Source organism: Alligator sinensis, unplaced genomic scaffold, assembly GCF_000455745.1.
Source record: "Alligator sinensis unplaced genomic scaffold, ASM45574v1 scaffold895_3, whole genome shotgun sequence".
Lineage (NCBI taxonomy): Eukaryota > Metazoa > Chordata > Crocodylia > Alligatoridae > Alligator > Alligator sinensis.
The window spans coordinates 177,666-199,703 of NW_005842210.1; the positions used below are offsets into that span (position 1 = coordinate 177,666).

The window sequence follows — 22,038 nt, forward strand, 5'->3', positions numbered from 1 at the left end:
CCTAACATGATGTTTTAGACCAAGGTTTTCAACATTTGTAGCAAGATCCCACCTCACATTTTTAAAGGTCAGAAGTTTAAATTTGCTGACAGATTCCCAAACTATTTAACTGCATTTTGACTACTTAAACATCACCCTGCAGGTTTAGCTTAAAAAGGTATTCTTCATTTCCCATCCTAGTCTGCCCTATCACTGGGACAAAATGGAAAAAGTAAATAAAAAACAATGTTACATAAATGAGAGGGGCACTGGGTGTGGTGTGTGCATATGTATGTTATATGGCCTCACTATACTTTCAAAATCTTAAAAGCATTTAACTTCACAATATCCTTGTAAAATAAGGCAGTGCTATAATCCTTACTTAACAGATAGGAAACTGAGGCACAGAGAGGTTAAGCCATTTCCTTGAGGTCTGTGGCAGAGAAGGAAATTCAACCCAAGGATTGTAGGTCCCTGGCTAGTCCCCCATCCACCTGATCACATGTCCTCTCCTAAGGAACTGAGGCCACAGGGAAGCACAAAAGCTATATATGCCCATTCAACAGGTTTTGGATCCAGATCCAAATGTTGAGAATGTTCTGATTTAGAGCTTGTCTTTTCTGGCTGTAACGTTCAGTCAGACCTAAAAACAAACTTCTACAAAGTGTAAGAGCATTTGAACTAAGGACTTGAGTAGAAAAATTAAAAAATATAATGCATTTCTATCATAAGCAAATGAACAAAAAGGATTTGACTGTGCATCCCTTGCTCACACTGAGCTGTACTTACTCATCCCTCATGCACAGGTACTACAGACTCAGGCCCTTAATATACTCAGCTAAGATACTTACGTGTAGTTTCCGTGCCACGGAGTCCTTCACTAGCAGCATTTGAATATATAGCAAACACAGCTATCTGATACTCTGTTAAAGACATCAGGTTTTTCAGAACTGCTGTTGATACATTTCCATCTACCACCACCTGTTTAGGTGAAAATCCAATTAAATAAATAAGAAAATAATAAATCATTGGTCTTTACTACTGTTTAATCAATGTACCCATCTTACCTATTTGTCAGAATTTTTAAAACACTTCTTACAATAATATCTAAGCATCAACATAGCTATGTTCAATACAAGACTGCTCACATTTCTCATCTTTGTGTAAATATAACACTGAGCAAACAGGATGGCAGTTATATGCATAAAGGGGATCCAGAGTACTACTTCAGGTCAAACAAACTATGAAAAGAAATGCAGTTCATGTAAAATAAATTAAGAACAGACTCTATTGGGCATTTTCTCATACGGGACAATCTCATTATAACAAACCCTGTCTGTAACACGTCCCCAATTTCATAATCCCGATCGATCACAGGAACCGATTTTTACATGATGATGATGCAGCAAATTGGCTAATCCTATTGTAGTGTACATCATTTTCTAATTTACATTTTTCTCAGTCCCATGAGGATTACCATGAGGTTGTACTGTAGATTTGTTATACAATACCAAACTTTATTACAATGCTACACACCTCCCCCCCACACATTCTCAAAATAAAACAAAACATCTACAGAAAGCAAGACATAATTATCCCTACACCTCAATCATAATGCCCATTGGCGACACATAGAGGGTGCTTGCGGGAGCACGTACACCCCCTGAGATTGGCTGTGCCCCACCTGAGAAAAGTGCCAGCAGCACTTCTGGGTTTGCCACTGTCACCCCCACCTCAGACAGCGATCGGCCGCTGGTGACCTCCCAGTATTAGGAGGCACTGATCGCCCATTATAATGCCTTTGTTACTTTGCTGCCACCCATCTGCCTGCACAGCCCCTTTTCCAAGTCATTTGCTTAGGTCATAAGCTTCTCCCAGCAGGGACCTTGACTTCTCCAAAATGTCTGGTGTCTCTCGATACTACATAAATGACCAACCCTCCATATTATCTCTGTATTTATCAGTTTTTACCACTGCAACTCCCAATGTTGTCTTTTGTGAGTTATATTATTAGTAAAGTTGGGAACTTTACTAATAATCACCTTTGCCATTTTTGACTCTGTGGCCCTTGAAATAACATTACAAATGTATACATGGAGAATGGATATGCAAATAAATATGTAAAGGACATGTAAATAAAACAGTATGTAAAGCATATGTAAATAAAAACACAGATCACGTTAGGGCCTCAAGAAGATCTACATCACAGATTTAAATGGAAGCAGAATGAGGCCTACTGTCAGGTGCTATCATTCCTAGCTGGTAAGTTCATTTGGCTTGTATCCAAATCACATGCTTCCCCTCCATTACCTCTTCTGGCTGTCCTCCTCTTGTGGGATAATACACAACTCTGTATTTCTCCACTTTGCCTGGTGCATGGGTCCAGCTAACACGAAATCCTCTGGCTGTTAGCTCAGATGTGACCAACTCTGTAGGAGCTCCAAGTGTGGTAACAGATGTTCCTAGGGCTGAAACAATAAAAAGAAATGATATTTTTCCTTGCTGAACAACTGTTTGTTGAGATGCCAAAGATCTATAATTCATCTTTGATTGCCCAGGTTCTTTTCACCTGTCAACTGGTGATAGATACAACAGAATGAATTTGCTTTTTAATTTTTTTATGTGATCCGACACCATAATAATGAAAGACATGTTTTTATCAAGGTGCTGAGCAAAGAATCAAAAGCACAAATACAAAATGTGTACCAGAAAGATACCATCTCTGACAATGTGGAATCCCTGTAGCAAACAAACATGGAAAAGGAGTAAAATACCAGAAACTAGTTCAGGGTTGCCTATTTTCTAAATCACAATTTGCTAAAACAACTTTAATTTTTATCAATTTGTTTCTTATCTACCTTTGATTTCCTTCTCCTGTTCCTCCACTCTTGAACACACAGTTCTTGTAAGACCTTCTACAATGGTATGCATGAAGTTAAAATCAGCAACGTTGTAGACATGAGTACTGTCAGGTTCAGAGGCAATCTCTCTGAGTTCATTTACATCTGCATTCTTCACACCTTACATTGGAAAATAAAAATAGAAAAACATTTACAAAATACAGCAATATTCAAAACTAATCAAAGCTCACTGAAGTCTGAGAGTTTTTCCATTGACCTGAATATGTTTTGAATTAGGTCTTCAGTCATGATTTTACTTGCAGGTACTTTTAATTAAATAGAATGGTATACATCCAATGCTACAGATGTTATAGGCACTACTCTAGTATTTTCATGATGTACTTATTATTCTACTAAAATACTAGTAATATTATCAGTAAGTCACAGGATAGAGAAAATACAGTTAATCTTTCCAAAGTATCTTTAACAGTGTCCAATACATTCAGGAGTGTGATAGGACACATACAAGCACAATATACAAACAAGGGAGACACAAGACTTAGACCTATAAATACAATACACTGTAATGCAATACAATGTAACAGATAAGGAAGAATACATACCAATAGCAAATAGTTCAATACCAGCATCACGTAGATTTTTAGCAGGTGGAATAACATCATCTTGAGACTTTCCATCTGTGATTAATATACCAATTTTGGACACCCCTGGCCTTGCACCTGCCTCAGGCTTAAAGCTGTTCTCCAAAATGTAAGTTAAGGCAAGACCTTAAGAAAAGGGAAGCAGTAAAAAAATACTTTAATTAATAAAACCCTCTATTATATTGTAATGGGATCTAATAATTTTAGTAATTTTACTCCTACTCAATTAAAGAAGGCCAACAAATCTATTGAAGGATAATTTATAAACTGAGAGAGGTAGTTATTCATGAAGTTTGGCAAAAGTTAGGGCACTGTGACACCTTACAGTCTAACTCATTCAAAGAGGCATGAGCTTTCACAGGCTATGGCCTACTTTGTCAGATGCTCAAATCAGATCTAGTAAAAGTTTACTTAAAATCCAAGCAAACAGACTGAGTTAAAGGAACAAGGCTCTGTGTGTGTGGATTCAGGCCTCAACAGCCTTTCAATACATATAACTATTTTAATGGAGAATAGAAATTTGCTTACATCCAAATTGGACCACTCATGCTTTCATAAGCTTAATGCAATGAGGAAAGTTAGAGGGAATCATTTCCTGGAAAGTTTAGCAAGGGGCCTAAATACTATGCTTAACATTTAAAATACAGCTCCTGTTGTGCACACATTTTTGAACTGCCGATTAAGATTCCAGATAATACTTCTGAAAATAAACTGCTGATTTGTCATCAGGCATGGCTCAAATAAAAAAACAGCATGCTAATTTCAGGCCGAGAAAAACCATGGGAAAGGTAATTCTAGTTCCACTGGTATGGATCTTAAGGAGCTCTGAGTGCTCTCATGTACCACTGAAATCTCTGGGAGATGAGATTGCTCAGTCTTCAGGATTAAATTCACATAAGGCCACCCAGAGCCATCCCTTGGATCCTTAGATTACATAAGAGCTCAAAAAAATCCAAACAGTCTTATTTTAAAGCTTTTTTTATACTCCTGCACTGAGAAAAAGTTTACATTAAGCTAAGAGAGATTTTAATATTAGTTATTGTTGATTTGGGGGGTCTAATTCGGAAGTCATATTAAAGCCACATAAAGAGAGGTTGGCCAAAAGTTACAAACTAATCTTTCTCTACTAACCAGATTTATTAGCCATTTTGATTTACTTGTTTTTGAATTTTCTATCATTTATTGTATCCCAGTCTATTCTTTCTGTTCCCAGAGCAGTCACAATCATTCCTTCCACCAAAGTAATGGCTGGTGAAAGAGAAATGGGAGAATTACTTAGAGGATATCTGAAAAAAAATAATTTGGCAATAATTTCCTTGAAACCATTCCCAGTTTTTTCAGTCTGTTGTCCTCCAAGCAAGAGCGCCAGGACTATTAAGTGCTTCCCCAATGCTATGGGGTTCCTTTTCAGAGACAATATTTTTACTTTGCTGACAAGACTCTGACAATTACTCATCAATAAATTTTCAATGTGTCATGCAGATCTTCAGGTCCATGGCTACCACTAAAGTTAATGGGAGTCTAAACCCCCCTTGGTGACTGTTTGAAAATTTGCCACTGCCAGTATTCAGATATTAAAACAACACGCTTTCTTTCAGCTACTGAATGAGGCTTTGTGTATGAACCATGTGAATGGCTTTTGCTGCTGTAGCCTCTTTCCAGCATGTAAAAGTAAACTTCCTTTGCTTTTAGTTGAGGCATAAGTAGATCATGTACACAGATTTTCCAATTTGCAACCTGTTTCAAAGCCCTCTGGAGTGATTGGGAAGACTCCCACTGACTCCTGTGACATGAGATCAAGCCCTAAGGAAAATACAAAAACAAACAGCGCTCTCTCCCTCGAAACTTAACATACTGATGTTTTGTTATGCAGCAAGGTGTATATTTGGGCACGAGGCTAATGCCAAAATATATGCTGTACCTGTTAATGTATTGCCTCCTTTATAGGGCAGATTACGGACTGCATCCAAAACAGCCTCCTTTGTCCGGTATGAATTCAGATGCCATTCAATTCGGGGGTCACCACTGTATTGCGCAAGACCTAGTGAATGAGAAATTAATGCATTTCATTTGATTTATGTTTTCAAGTGTATATATTATATATGCTATACATACCAGGCTATCAAAACTCTGCTACCATAATAAGGCTCCTTTGAAGTCTTTAAAGAATAATTTATTACCTCCAAAGTAATTCATAGTGCCAACTCCAATATTTATTTTCTAAGGCTTTTCTTTCAAGTGTTAAAGAATTTAAAGAAAGCGTAACACACTTTTTCCAAGCTTAAGCAGGATTCCAAGAACTCATTTTATGAAAGAGCAATTTTATTAAATGCCCCTTTGAACCATCTAAATTGTAAGTAATAAAACAGAAATAATATATTGTTCAAGCCAGTGACAGAAACCACCACATGTTGGCATGTCTTTAATTTCAAAATGACACTTTACGAGGCCCGATACAATGCTGACTGAAGCCAATGAGAGTCTTTCCATTGATTTCAGCTGACATTGGATTAGACCTTGACTGTGATGACTATAGTGCATGCTGAGGAAAATCCCATATAATCCTATAAACATTGCATGCACATTATTTCCACTGATTTTAATAGGAGTTCCATGTGTAGCATATGTTTTTATTAATGACAAAAAAGATGCTAATTGTATGAATAAACAGGTGTTAAGTTATTTACTGTCTTGAAAAGTTAAGGCTTTTAAAAAAAATCTACTATAGATTGGAATATTAATTTTTTTTCTAGGTAAACCTCACCTATTCTTGTTTTCTCAGAGCCCACATTGAAAGCAGTAACCAGGTTTTCCAGGAACAGCCGAACAAGTCTGAAATTGAATCTGCCAATACTCCACGAACCATCGACAAGGATCACAATGTCTGCAATTGCTGGAGTTTTACAGGTAAACTGACTCTCTGTAAACCATAAAATGGAAAATAACAGGTTTTGTTCAACAAATAATATATAGCAAATAAAACATGCTTCTCTCAATCCAAGTGTAAAACATAAAAGATAAAACAGTCTTCTAGGAACCATCATTTTTTGTGGTGAGCAAAAACACTGAAGGGGCATTGTCAACCTATTTTAGCTCCAAGCATAAAACGAATTTTGGGGGGGTTCATTGGAGAGAAATATTTAGAGCCTAAATTAAAATAGAACATACATTAAGTAGACAGCTTTAAACCTTCTAAGGATGAAGTGGGGCTGATCCCGTTAGGGATAAATGACAGGTAAAAGAGCTGGACAAGCAGTCAGCTTCTCATCTCATGCCACAGGACATTTCTCTAACAAACACAAAAGACCTATGTTAGTTTGAATCAGCAGAGGATCGGGTCCCAGGGCCTCTTGTCCTGTTAGAAAGAAAAAGCAACATACAAAAATGGAGCAACAGAAAGCTGGACCTCGGGACTAGCAGAAACGTGAATTAATATTCTTGTAGCCTTGTTTAAATTAGGGAGAAACTGGAGGAAGGTGAGAAAGGGGAAAAGGGCAACAGAAATGTGAGGGGGGTTTAGAGTCAACCTGGACTCAGAGTCATAAAGGATGCCTGATTAGGTAAAGCAAGGATACTGATAGTTTGCATGAACAGTAAGAAGAAGAGAAGGGAAAAGAAGAAGAGCTGCTAAGCCAGCACATCAAGGGAGAGTTGCATATGCATCAAAACAATGAATTATTGGTTTTCTGCTTGTGAGTATCAAGCTGGCAAACTTCTCACAGCATTCAGTAGGGAACAAGCCAGATGGGGAAATGTTGCAAAGAAGCAAGTCAAATACGGAAGAGAGTCACCATGTATTATGAGACAAAAATGTGTGTTTTTGCACTCAGGAGAAGAGATAAGTGGAAAGTGATATTAATTTTTCACGTGGTCCAATAGACAATAGATTAATTTGTTTAATCAATTTTCCCCAGAAACCACTGTGTGAACTTTAGATCATAAAAGGTCATTCATGCATCACTGGACATAGTAAAGAAAGAGTCTGAGCCCAGAGCAGTCAAGAGCTAGGGATAGGATTGTGAAAATAAACAGGTCAAACAAGGGACAGGTTCTGCAAACAAAGCTCTGAGAAAGGAGATTTAATGAAAGAAGACTGAGAAGGTCCAGCATGTTGTGCCTTTGCCACACTGAAAGATAAAAGAAGCATGAAATCACTAGCTTAAAACCTTACCACTTTACAAATAATAAAATAAGTATCTTAGCACTAAATATTTTCAATGTGCAGAAGAACATTATGAGGGTGGATAGAGTCACATACCAGGTTAACAGCACAGATTTAGTCATAGCCTGTGTTTCAGATTTAGCACAAGCATAGTGAATGGCAAAACTAAACCATAACATTATTATATTTTGTTAATGAGCTGCATCAACATGTGAAATTAATGTGATGTAATACACTCCAGTGTAGCTGCTGATGAGGCCCAGGACCACAGCGCCCAGGACTGTAGCACGTTGAGCTGGGTCAGAGCAGCTCTGGCTGCAGGGGACCTGGGGGTTAGCCTGCCAGCCCAGGGCTGCTCTGATCCAACTCAGTGTGTTACAGAGGGGCTGGCTGGGACACAAGGGTATTGCATGGAGGTGCTAGCTGGCAGGCAGTCCCTACAATGAAGCACCTTTGTGCCCCAGCCAACCCCATCAGCAGCTACATGGGCATTACTGCACACTAAATAATACCTCTGTAGGATAGTATTTGTGTTCACAAATACTAACCTATGGCAGAGTTAATTAGTTTATTGCGGCCTAATAGGGCTGCACATGTAGATGCCAAGATTTTACTGCAGAACTAATTAGGCAACTCCGCAGTAAACATCTTGTGTAGATGCATCCACAGTCTTACATGATCCAGATGCTTTTCCTATATGCTGCTAACACTTTAGAATCGATTATAAAGAGGAAACAAAAACTGCACTTGTATTTGAAGCAAAGATCATATTTCATTTACCATACAAGACAATATTCTTCAAACCAACAACAAGTTTTAGTACATAAACACCAGAAAAAACATTTAGTAAGCGTCAGAAGGGGAAGCTTGAATTGGAAGATTTCTCTAAGCAAAGTCCCAATCTGCCACCACTGAAATAACTGACAACATTTTCTTTGACTTCAAAGGAGTTAGGATTTGCCTTCTCATTATTTAATTGCAGCTGTTACCTGCCACAGCAAGATGTAGACACAAATATATTTGCCATCGGTGGTTCCTATAGATTAATTTGCAATATTTGCCTTGTCCCTAGCATAAGGTACAGTTCTGTCCCCTTAGCAACTGAGCAACAGGTTACTTAACACAAGTCAGTAGAGCAGTAAAGCCCTTTAGTTTGAGCAGATTCACTATAACCCAAATGCAAATTTTCATTGGGGTCCATAGAGATTTAGCCCCATCATTCAAGGAGGGTAATATTTGCATGGCTAAATTACCTATCACTGCTTTAAAAACTTGTGCTAACCTTGAAACTCAATTGGTTTCATATTTGTTTCATAACAAACTTTTCCTTTATGACTTTTTTCGCTCTTTTAGGGCACCTCTACATGAGCACCAAGGCTGCTCCGATGTGCTGGAATTCCAGCACGTCGGAGCAGACTCGATTAATCAAGTCTGCTGCAGCGTGGCAATTGCTGTGCTTCAGCAGCCTCCTGTGTCTAGTGTATCAGTGTCCCCACAGATAAAAATGGCAGTGGGGGCATTTAAACTAAAGTTCATTGAACAAGCTTTAGTTCAAATGCCCCTGCCACTATTTTTAAGCACAGGGACACTGATACAGGAGATGCAGCAGCACTTTAATTAGAGTGGCTTGAAGAGCTGCTCTAATAAAGTACCACCCCCCACCCTGCTTGTAAGAGTGCCCTCTTAGTTATTACTTTGTCAAAAAAAGTCCATTCATTGGGTTAAGAAAATCTATTTGCAGCAGCAAAAACCAAAGAGTAAAGAAAACAAATAACCGTTTTCCTTTCAATATTTTATTTCTATGTCATCACAGATAAGTTCAAATAGTTGTACCATTCAATTCAATTGAAACAAACAGCATTTGTTATTTGATCCAAGACAACTGAAAGTGAAAATATGGTTCATTCTTCATAGATGAGATGTAGTTGTTGGAAGCTTTTCTGCATAAAACATATAGCTTTTTTTGTTAAACTTCTGTATACTATTTGCTTATGTTTTCTCCAGTTGAACTTAACAGAAATTGTAGAAAGTTCCCTAAAAATGGAACAAACAATAGTGAGATATTAAGCAGTATAATGCATCACAGCAATCTTTACAATTTGATAGGAATACAAACCCTAGCTTCTATCATTCTAGTAGTTTATAATGCTGTTGTGAAAGCAGTAGTGTGCTGCAAATATATTTATTGTCTCTCAGGTTGATACATTTCATCACTAGTTTTAGCCTTTGAATTTTTCACTAATCTTTTTGTACAACAGTAAGAAATGATTATTGGTCACAACAGTCTAATACAGATGTTTCTGGACAACACTAAGGCTTCATTGTATCCTAACTTAACTATAATAGGAACGTTTCTCCAGTACATTTGCCTAGCTCTCAAAAACCTCAATAATTTGATGTAAAACGGTTCTGGAACTCTTGTGCTTTAATCTAACTGTTACACTGCAAACTGCAGTAGTGTAAAATAGGTAGTAGGATTGTTCAGTTTTACCCATTTATTTAGAAAACCTTTTCTCCTTCTTCTGAAGCAGATGGCATACACCAATTTGAAAAGATAGCATATTGGACAAGACAAACCTTTTGTCTGTTCTGATAAGATGACTCCTACTCTATACACAGCACAATGATTTCCATTGAGACTGCTGCATTTTCACATGGGAAAGGTAAAAACCAAGAAAAGGAAAATTTAGAATTCATGGAAGACTGGAAAATGCAGCAAAACTGCAGATACCCTACAGGAAGGGGAGCAGTCAGATACTGTATTGTAGTCTGCACCAACAGCTGCTTCCAGTCTTTCAATTTATGCTAGTTTTTGTGTGTCTGCATGAAGAAGACTGAAAATGCCTTATTAAATTTGTACCCACAAGTGACCAGATAACAACATGCCTTCTGCCTACCAAGCTGAACCCAGAGGGAGGAGTACTTTAATCACTTCCTATATGAAGTCACAAAAACGGGCTGGCTTTATTAGGCCCAGCTTGATGATGCTAATGTACTAATATTGCATAGCAGGGTTTTCAGGGTAGAAACCAGCACAAAGCCCATTTGTGTTGCCAACACTAACAATATCATCACCAAGTTAGGAATTTCAGACTTCTTGGAGGCTCTTGCCTGCTTGACAATTTTCCATAGGCTGAGTGTAGCCCTTTGACTACTAAGGGCTGCTTGCTTTCCGGGCAGACACAGATGCCATCTACAGTACTAGTGCACAAAAGTTGCAGCACTGCCAAAAGCCTTTCCAGACCTTGCCAAGAGCAACTTCGCCCATAGTTAACTCTGCAAAAGAATGTTAATAAAAGCCGCGGTCCAGGGGAGCTGCTCAAATGTACCACAGGAATCGGGTTATGGTAGGCTCTTGGGATCTGCCTTTGAAAGTGGGCAGGAAGAGAAATTAGCCTGTGGGGGATGGTTAGGAAACAGTATTGCAGGGAGGCACTGGACAGCACTGGGGGATTAGTGGAAAGCAGGTACACCAGGGAATATATCAGTACGCATGAATATACCCAGCCCTTTTAAATGTGGTGGGAGTGAATAAGAAGTAGGAACTAGAGGAAAACACTCTGTTAAAAAAAATTACTTTCTTAGACCAAAAAAATCATGATCTTTTACCTCTTTAGGGTGGCAACATTGTTATTCCCTGAAGTCTTAGGGTCAAAGATTAGGAAGAGGAAGTATTTAACATATGGATATTGGCCTCTGTGTAGGAGGTGGCCACAGGTTGGGAGGAGTGGTCTGACCTGCATAAAGACTACAGTTACAACAGACTACAGTAATGCATTTGGTGCTTGACCTCCCTCTGGTATGAATCGTAGCTCCTTTTTTAAAGAGCCAACATACACAGTTCTCCTGATAGTAGAAGTTCAGGTTATAATTCTTTCTCAGGCAACACTAGGTCATTTCCTTTCTTATTCTTGTCACAGAAGTCCTATAATATATGTGGAAGGGGACAGACAGAAAGTTCAAGTAAAGGGCACTGATCATACAGTACAAGTGAAAATCAGGAAGACTAATTACTTCATAGGATAACAAAGCACAAAAGCAAAGATGCTTGATGACAGGAGTGGAGTGGAGAATGGGAATAGAGTGATGATGATGCATGGAATACTGGATAACATGATGGATGAAGAAGTATTAAACCTTATACTGGGGAGAGAGACAGGGTTACATGTAATAAACACCAGTGCACTATTTTAATTAGGATGTAGGAAAAACAGAAAAGATTTGGATTCCTAAGTAGCTTCCAGTTGCAAAAATTCAGCAATCCACTAACCGGGCATGCTGATATTGCTATTATAGCAGTGTGCTGGTGTTAGCATTATTCGAGAGATCACATGAAACAGCCCATATGTGAAGGCAAAGATCAACTAGATGCACAACAAATGTATGGCCTTCATCAAACTAACTCCAAACTTTTTTTAAGGACTAGGACATTGGAATTACATCATATTGCAAGACCAGCTCAACAAGTGCAGTTCATACCAACTATGTAGGAGAAAAAGCAGCCAACCGTTTGCCAGGCAATTGGCTCTATCCCAGAAAACCACTTTAACCAACAGCAGAGATGCATACAAATTAGCTGTCTCTGGGGAATCTGCATATTAAGATTTATTGTATGTGTTATATCTGCATTCTTCTTCTTAACATCCCTGTACCTAACAAACACACCATTTAATGAATGCTAAATGCTATGGTTGTTTAGATTTTGCTTTTCCAGAAATTAAATAACCAAAAAGATGTTATAAAATTTCCTATTTGAGCCACACACAAAAAAAAGTCTAGTAACAAAACACACTGGTTATTTCACAGACTGTGCTAGCTTCCAAGTTTTCAATGACAGTTGATTCAAAAACCTGAAAACTTGAGCTAATGTTTTTATTTCATGACAAACTGGTCATTTGGGGGGAAATGTCAGACACACAACAATTATTTTAAAAACATTTTTCTTTAAAAAAAAAAAGAAAAAAAGAGAGTATTAAGAAGCCAGTCAAGATGAATAATAACTGTATTTTTAAAACCATGAAGATTTATTTAGCTTACAGAATACTAGGATACTTTCCTACCATCCTAAAGAATTGTTGGCAATAAACATGCTTGATATAACTTAAACTAAAAATTCTGGAACATATGGATTCATTTCAGTTCAATAGCAGCTCTACAGTATGTGGTATGAAATATAAGCGACTTATACTTAAAGTACAAACGGATGATAAAAGATCTCTCAGAATCAGTGTTAACCAGAGTAGAGAACAGACAAAGATACATTTGGAGAAGCTTCACAAAAGGGGAGGGAAAGTTGCCATAGCTCAGAAACACACAGCAGCTCTTATGTGATAACTACTACCTGTGCATGAGCCCATAGTGATGCAACTGCAGCAAAACTGTCCCATCCTTAACCCTGTTTCATTGAGGGTCAAAGCTGGGGCAACTTAGTTCACTTGTGTTGCTACAGATTCATACCTCACACTCCACTGACACCCTAATCTGTATAAACATAAAATATTCTCCCTTCATCTTCCCTGCCGCTGAAACTGAAGAAGGCGAACCAGTTGACTTATTTTGATTTGGCTTTCAATACAGGATCATGGGAAAGTAGGAATAAAAGGGACCTCACAAGACCTAGTCCAGCCCCTTGCTCAAGGCTGGATCCTCCCTCCCTGACCAAGCCATCCCAAGCATTTGCCTCACCTCCTCTTGAAAATGTTCAAAGATGGAGATTCCAGTTTCTCTAGGTAGCCTGTTCCACTGCTTGACCACCTTCATCGTGAGAGAGTTCCTCCTAAGCTCCAGCCTAAATTTCCCCTGCTGCAGCTTGAGGCCATTGTCCTTAGCCCTGTCCCCTACAGCCGTGGAGGAAAGCCCATGGAGAAAAGCTCTCTATAATTGTCCTTCAGGTATTTGAAGTCTGTTATCAAATCCTCCAAGAGTCTTCTCTTCTCCAGGATAAATAAACCACGTGTTTTCAGTCTTTAGTCATGCCTCCCAGCCCCTAATCAATTATTTTTGCACTGCAGTAGACTATTTCTAAACTATCCACATCCTTCTTAAAGTGTGGGGTCCAAAACTGGACATAGTGCTCTAGGTGAGGCTTCATCAGTGCTGAATGGAGCAGAAGAATCACTTCCCATGATTTACAAGTAATGCTCCTGATAATATAACCCTGAATGCTGTCAGCCTTTTTTGCAACAAAATCACACTGTTGGCCCATATTTAGCTGATGGGCCACTGTAACTCATGGGTCCTTCCCTGTAGTACTGCAGTCTAGCCAGTTATTTCCCAGTCTGTATTTGTATGTACAGTTTTTCCACTTTTGCACTTGTCCTTGTTGACTGATTCATTGACGATTTGATTATGGACCATTTGTCCAGTCTATTCAGGTCATTCCTGGTCCTAGTCTTCCCCTCCAGAGTATTTGTAACTCCACCTAATTTGGCATTGTCTGGAAATTTGCTCAGCATGTGCTCAATCACATCGTCCAAATTGTTAGACAGTAACAGACCCAGGACAGCCACCTAGGTAACCCCACTTGATAGCTCCTCCAAACTAGACATTGGGCTGTTGATGACCACTCATGGAGTATGATGAACCAACCAGTTACATACATATCCATCCACCTTGCAGTGCTTTCTTGTAGCAAAAAAGTACAGAAAAGGGAGCCTTGCCCATGTCATTCCAGAACTTGCAACACAGTATGGTGACCAATTATGCATAATTTGCCAGCATCATTTATATTTAACACCCCCACTTAGAAATGCATGGAAATTGAGAAAAATCCTTCACAGACAAACTTGAGAAACTCCTTCACTCTTTGGTAATGTGTCTGAGTGCATTACACTGTGAATAAACCAGCTGTTCTGAGGCTTAAACTACTCTTCAGGTTAGAGACAAGTACAACACCATCATTCTGGGCAGAAAATTAGACATGCAACTCAATTAACATTCTATAGTGCCAGTCAATTCTGTCAGTGCATCCCTGATTAGTTTAATCCTAGATACCAATTCAAAATATTCTCATGTTTTTAATACTGCAATAAACTAGTAAAAGAAATATGGGCCTTGTTTTACCATCATTTTCCAATGGAAATCAATGGGGAGTTGTCCAGAAAAATTGGTGGCATAATATCATTCATTAGAAGGAAAATATTTTTAAATACAGGGCCCTAAATTACATTAAAGATATATTTGATAGATATTTTTATCATTTAATTCATCATGTGCATGTATGCTGCCATATTCTCAGAAATGTCATTAATTTGGGGAGCCATAATTTTTGGTTAGCAAATCATGGGAGACAGTCTGGTCCCTTTGAAATCAATAAGAGTTTTGGAAATAGGATTTCACCACATGTGTCTGAGCTACAGAGAGGGTGGAGTCATTTGGGATCAATCATCTGAATCGACTCTTCTGAAAACCAGGTGCAGTTTGTCACAAGTTCTTTTAGATCATGACAGTAAAGGGACTGCAAGCCAGATCAGAAATACTTTTCCTTGAAGTCCCACTAAATTCCCAACAGGCTGATGGCGGGGAACAACACAATCACAGCAAATAGCCCCCGTCAGCAGCTTACTCTTTTCATCATTTTATTATGGCAGCACACAAAGGCCCCTGTGGTAATACAGACTGGGCACTGTGTAAACATGGAAAGAGAGACCGTCCTTGTCCCTAGGATTTTACAGTCTAGAGACGTAAGTAGAGAAAGAGCAGGAGACAGGGACAGAGATACAGAGGATTTAGCAGAGACTTGGCATACATCAGGTACAGGCATTTCCAGTTTTGTTTAAAAGGAGCAGGAACTGGGATTAGGGATAATCAAACATATTGCTTGTATGGGCATGACCAGGGTTCCTCATACAACCAGGGTTGTGGTGAAGTAGACAAAGGCACTTTGCAGCAGGCAAGTCCCAAGCAATTTAGGGCTTTATCAGTCACGTGTAAGGAGAAAACACCACCTATAAAATCTAGGCAAGGGTATACCACTGAGTTCTAAAAGTTTTGTTATACAAGTAATGCTTAGTGCTGGTGGGCACTGTCCAGGTATATAAACTTCCATGAGTATTAACCTTTTTTTGGTGTGCCTGGCAGGATGGAAAAAATCTCTTTGTGGGCCAGATGCTGTCCATAGGACGTAGGTTGTCAACCCTGGTTTACTGCATTTGGTATTTATCCCCAAATGTTGTACCTCTGAAGTCACCTACCTCACTGAGAAATTTGTTGTCAGTAGTTCAGAACAGTGTTCCTTCTGTTCAGTGCAAATTTTCTTCATTTCATGCCTCTTAATTCTACAGTGGGCACCATAAAAAAATCCTTTTTGCACAGGACTGACTTTGATGGCTGTTCCTTATTTAGTTGTTAAAGGAAGAAGAAACACGCAGCCTTATTTTTGGTATTATGGTAGAATATAAAAGTCAATTGTGGTGGTAGGTGCTGGACAAACATGGAACTGAGACTCTCTGCCTGCCCCCTGATCCTTTACAAGCTACTGAACAGTGTTGAGAACAGTATTCTTTCTCTGATCTCACTCTTGCCAACAGCATTTTCTGATCCAACATTTCTGAACTGACACAAACTGCACGTAGACAGCCCAGCTGTGTGACATCATATTATTTCCCAAAAAATTAATGAAAGCATTAAAACACATCACAGCTGCCATTAATCTCGGGAGTACTTTACTAGGCATTTCCCTATTCAATGCCATTCACAACTACTCCTTGCCTGTGAACTTTCCAACAGTTTTAAAAAGCAGAAGACAAATCTTATCTTTGAACCTATTTGAAGGAGGTTCTGTATTTAAAAATCTATCTCAGAGAAAAGTTCTACAGAATTACTACAGAATGATTTTTTTTCAACTAACCTATAAAATTAAAAAGAATTATGTCTCTACTGTGGAATTCAATAGGGTGATTAAGTTAATTTTGAAGAAGGAATATCATTCTCTATTAAATTCTCTAATAGAGAATAGGATTTGTGTCGCTTCTCTAGGACCCTGTTAATTTTATTGTTGTAGCATTTTATGGAAAAGTCCTATACAACGCCACTAGTGTGTCTGGCATATTTTAAGTCTGAAAAAGTGATATTAGCATTTTACTCCGGAAAGTGAGTTTTAAATTGGCAGGGTTATCATCTGAATTAAAGACATGCATTTACACGTGTACCCAGGAGCAATAAACACTGGTGCAATATGAGCCAGAGATTATTACTTTGCATTAATTGTACGTGTAGACAGGCCCAGGGAATAGAAAGATGGGCACCACATAACTCTGAAGATTATGCTGGACATTAGGTAAAGCTGCTTGAATTTTCTTTTGATGGAATTTTTCCCCATCACAAAAGGACATTTTGCCAAAAGTCAAATAACATCCTTTAAACAGAAAATGGTAATTTTATTAAAATTACACAGGGGTAAAGAAATCAGCATGAATCATTTGGCAAGGCTGGTTTGGAAATCTTTCAATAGATAACTATATAATTGGAAGAGATGTTATCGAAACTTTCAGGCACAAAAAGCCCTTCCTTAGGTTGGGGAAAGAAGTAAGCACAGTCTAAGCCAGGGGTGGGCAAATACAGACCCATGGGCTAGATCCAGCCTGCTAGCTCATTGGATCTGGCCCATGAGCAGGCACCCACCAATTGATTGGAACCAGCTCACGGCTGCTCCACAGTCATGGGTGACTGGTGCCTTCTGAGTCTGGGGGGGCACCAGCGGGGCACGCACATGGGGGGAGGTCCCCCAGCATTCAGCTGGTGACTGGTGGAGGGTGTCTTACACTTCCGCATGTGGCATGGCGGCAGTGGAAGAGCTGGCACTTCCACTGCTGGCATTTCCACCACTAACATGCCACCGGCAGAGCCAATTTCAGGGGGTGCACTAGTACTCTTCATGCACCCCTATCACCTGGAGCACTCATTGTCACGGGGGGCACTGGTGCTCTCAGGTGGGGCACGTGCCCCCCCCCCATGCCTCCCCTATGTGTCGCCAATGCCCACAGTACGCCACATGAGGATGAATCCCACTCATTCCCACCCGGAACAGCCTGTGCCATGCTCCCACCTGTGTCCGCTGGCCCCAGCCCTGGCCAGCATGCACAGCTTTCTGGAGGGGCTACTCCTGTTGCTGCTGCAGCTGGCCAGGCGCTGCTTCCTCCAGCCCCTGCCACACTGCTCTGTGGGGGAGGGAGGGAGCTGCAGTTGGGTGGCTCCTGCTGCAGCGTGCAGGGCTCCAGCTTCAGCTCCCAGCTCCCTTCCACCCACTCCACCCGCACAGTGCAATGAGCAGCCACCTGCAAATGGGTGAGTTCATGGAAGGCAGCTGGGAGCTGGAGCCCTGTGTGCTGGGGCAGTAGCTGCTTGGCTGCAGCTCCCATCCCATGCCCAGAGCAGTGCAGCAGGGGCTGGGGGAGTAGGAGGAGCTGCTGGAGATGGAGGGAGCAGTATTTGGGCAGCTGCAGCAGCAGCAGCAGACAGCCTCAGAGCCAGGGCCCGTAGGCATGGACAGGAACACTGCATGGGCTGCCCTGGGTGGGGCTTGGCTTCATGCAGAGCACTGTGGGGGCAGCCACAGGCCAGGGGGGATGGGGGACATAGACCACACCAGCACTTGCATCACCCAAACGAGCTCTGCTGCACACATCCCTTACCCCTCCATTCCCTTCCCCACTCCTGGCCAGCTTCTGGGATGTATCATGAAGGCAGCCCCCCACACCCAGAAGCCCCACACTTTTCCCACACAATACACAAGAGTAAGACTTTATTTTGAGCTCTTATGCAATCACCTTTATATACGCTACTAAAAATCCCCCCATAAATCAGGACAAAAAGTATTTTTTGACATTAAATTAAAATATGTTATAATTTGTTAAAATGTTATCTTCCAAAAGATTTTATGGGTGTGACCTTTGACAGGTCACCAAAATTTGTTAAGTGGCCTTCCAGCCAAAGTAATTGCCCACTCCTTGTCTAAGCTAAGCTAAGTACCGGAAAAATGATGACTTGTTTAATTCTGTAATGTAAAGTAAAATGTGTCTTACATATCTCCCAAATACATGTTTGGTCCAATAAAAGATATTACTAAATTGTTCTTTGCATATTCTCTAGCCCACCACAGCTACAACAACACGAAGTGTTCTGACAGGTAGCTCAACATTTTCAGAAAAGAACAATTTTGATGTTTCATCCCCAAATTATAAAACAATTGAAAGAGTCATAAGCACAACAAAATGTACTAATTGTAACATTTAGAGCTAACATTTTGGCTTCCTGCAGATATTCAAAAAACAACAACAAACAAAAAAACATGCTTTACCAGAAGAAGCAGCGTGTTACTTTGACCCAACTCCACAGCATCTGTATAGTTCAGGTGCTTCACTGGGGCTTTTTGGCACTTTTATCTAAAACTGAGTTAATCAGCTATTAGATAAAAGTGCCAACCCCCCTCCTCTACTAAAACGCCCAGTCTATACAGGCATTGGGTAAGCCAGGTCCAACTAACACACTGCCTCTTCTGGGGCTTATGCTACGCTCAGCATGAGAGCACACGGAGTTTAAAGTGCCATTTTGCAGGGGTGGGGGCGGGGAGAGGTTTAACATGTGCAAGCAGCCTTTGTTTCACATGAAGCTGGAATTTTCAACGTGTCGTTTCAATCTGGAACTAAACCAGCTTTCAAACTTGCAGGATGTGCCTTGAAATGGAAATTATGTTCCCATACAGCTCTAATGTAAAGCGCCCCTGCACACACCACTGACATCAATGAAAAACATTAGGACTTGGGGGGGAAAGATGAGTTGATGCCATACCAGGTGGGAGCAGGAGTGGAAAAGGGCAAGGTTGGGGAGGATCCGATAGCTTTTATTTAGAAGTCTGATTTTCAGGTACCCAAATTTAGGTATGAAAATATAAAACAAGTTTCTCTAGGTATTGCTTATTATGCTTTTTTTCACAGAGGGATGCACCACAGATGCTGTGAGGCTAAATTTCTTGTTTGTAAAGCGTTCTCTTCATAAAAGCAACAGCTGCAAGTGAAACAGTAAGAATTACAAAGCAGGCAAGTGAAGTGTGTTAGATTTGTATGAGGCAAACTGAACTTCTGAGGGTCTTTTCCTTTTAAACAGCAACCAAACTGATTTGACCCCATTGAAATATGTTGACACACTGGAAATATTTCAGTAACTGTCTGCAGACAGACAGACACCTCATTATTGCTCGCAACTCGTGCTTTATTACTACTCCTTGAGAGAACAAAGAAACACTAAACATTAAGAAACTCTTCAGGCAGAAACATCTGCCACAGTATGACACCACCTGTCTGCCCTCTAGCTATTGAGCTAAATTGGGATGTGGAGCTGGAAAGGTTCTAGGGGAGGAAAAGGAAAGAGGAGATGTGAGAGGTATTCTACAGGCCAGAGCCAATGTATCCATCTGGAAGGATCTACCATACTAGCTCACCATTACAGCTAAATATTTTTATGCATGTATGCAATTTAAATGCCACCCTTAGCAAAGAAAAATCATTTTTTTCAGGTGGGTTGCACACTGACACCACAATGCATCAACAAGTTTAGAACGTTTCCTATGTCATGCAGGCCTCTGCCCCTTGAGCTCACGATAACAATAACTTGAGAGCGCCAATAGCAATGGTAGAAAGTCCTCTCCTATGCGGATTGTCCCAGGTAGTCCGAGAGAGGTACGCAGGCTGGGCAGGATGCCGGGGAGCAGACTGCTCAAAGCACCCCAGGCTTGCTACACAAGGCTACACCCATACTTCTATACCCTCACTCTCGGAAATGGCTTTGCTCTTTTGGCTGAAGTTTTAAAAAAATTAACACCTTGGCAGGCACTTGGCATGTAAAATTTTTACCCAACAGGTTAAGGAGCCTGTTTTCAATGGCTTATAATCGGAAGTGTCTGGCAATCTTAATAATAGTGATACTACCAATCCCACCTATAATTGTATGCAGAACTCCCAGGGACAACTACCAGTTTTGCTCATGGCAAAATAGTAAGATAGGCAAGGGAGACACTGAAATTTGCAGAGCAGTTATAGCCAGGAAGCAGATATTTAAAAAAAAAATGATTTGCTCTTAAACAGCAGAGCATGGAAGTGACAGCTAATGAGTTTGTATTCGTCTCCTCCGTTATTTTGCCCTAATACTCGATCATTATGTGCTTTATGGAGGAACAACTATATTAGCTATAAGGGCAAAAAGAATGATGCTGATTTAGTCAATGCTATGTTATATATGTACTAAACTATGAGATCACATTTGCAGTGTGATTCTACAGATGCACCCATTACAGAATCTAGGGAGAAAAATACTGTATGTACTGCACAAGGGCCCAGGAGAGATTTTGTTAGAGCACAGGCTGAAGACACTACTGCCTAAAGAAAAGCAAATTTAGAACAAGAGTTGCATGGTACAAGAGAAGCATTTGAAACAGCCAGTGATACAGCCGACAGAAGGGCTGGAGCAGGTATGGGGAAGAAAAGAGCTGTGTAAAGTTTATTACAAGATGTTCTAAATATAATTTTATTAAACTGGTAATTTTCCATCATTTTAGGAGCAACTCCTGTCAAGTTTGTTGGGCAGATTTCCCCTGTTTACACTACTGTAAAGCCTCAGTTTGGTAAACCAGTGCTATTCAAGATATCATGAAACAGTTGTTTCTCTTCCGCTGCCAGAGCACATGTTTCTCTTCCACAGCAGTTAAGTATGTGTTTTAAGTGCTGTCCTGGAGAGCAAAAGATTTAAGAATATACTTAAGTGCTTTATTGAACCAGGGTACTAGTCAAGGCAGCTTGCTGAATGCACTGGAGATAAACTGATGAACCTGGTTTTTGTATCTTACTCTAGTTCGAACAGGTCACAACAAATACCTGCATGCAAAAGAGCTTTTAGAAGCGAACTGGATGCAGGTGAGATCCTGTGAACCCCTGTTTCAAGAGAAGCAATTGGAGAATCCCTTGTACAAAACCATTTGTAACACTGTAAAACAGCTAAGGAAGCATAAAATTATTAACCCCCTTTATTTCACAGAAAAGGAGCTTTGTGAATGAGCTGGCTGAAAAAACTGCTGGGGTACAAGTGCTGGAAGATCAGGGAATGTTGAAAGAAACTAAGATTCTCTGAACTGTATCTGGAAAGAAAGAAAGGGTTTCCAACACATTAATGGGAATGTAACCCAGGCTAAGTACAGTGGTTCAAAATGCCTGAGGGAGGTTTTTCTAAGCTGCATAGCTTGAACTGATAACAAACTGAACTGACGTCCAGTGTTTGGGTGGCCAAGACAGGCAGAAGCCTGCACTGGCCCAGGCCAGGAGCCTGGGGACACTCACGCACACCACCCCTCATGGCCAGCTGCCTACGGCTGCTTAAACCAGCCCCGCGGCACCGCCACGATCTCAGC

At 40.2% G+C, this 22,038-nt stretch overlaps 1 protein-coding gene across 2 annotated transcripts in view; it reads right to left on the bottom strand.

The window, feature by feature from the left end:
• The window catches only part of COL14A1 (collagen type XIV alpha 1 chain), a 179,582-nt gene that overhangs the window by 133,586 nt on the left and 23,958 nt on the right, over positions 1 to 22,038 (bottom strand). For both annotated transcript variants that reach the window (XM_006026800.2, XM_025207819.1), the window contains 6 exons: positions 6,246 to 6,401; positions 5,403 to 5,522; positions 3,443 to 3,607; positions 2,838 to 2,999; positions 2,290 to 2,447; positions 831 to 960 (listed from right to left, as the gene is read on the bottom strand). In XM_006026800.2, coding sequence (XP_006026862.1) covers positions 831 to 960; positions 2,290 to 2,447; positions 2,838 to 2,999; positions 3,443 to 3,607; positions 5,403 to 5,522; positions 6,246 to 6,401 — 891 coding nt within the window. The remainder of the gene's footprint in view (positions 1 to 830; positions 961 to 2,289; positions 2,448 to 2,837; positions 3,000 to 3,442; positions 3,608 to 5,402; positions 5,523 to 6,245; positions 6,402 to 22,038) is intronic.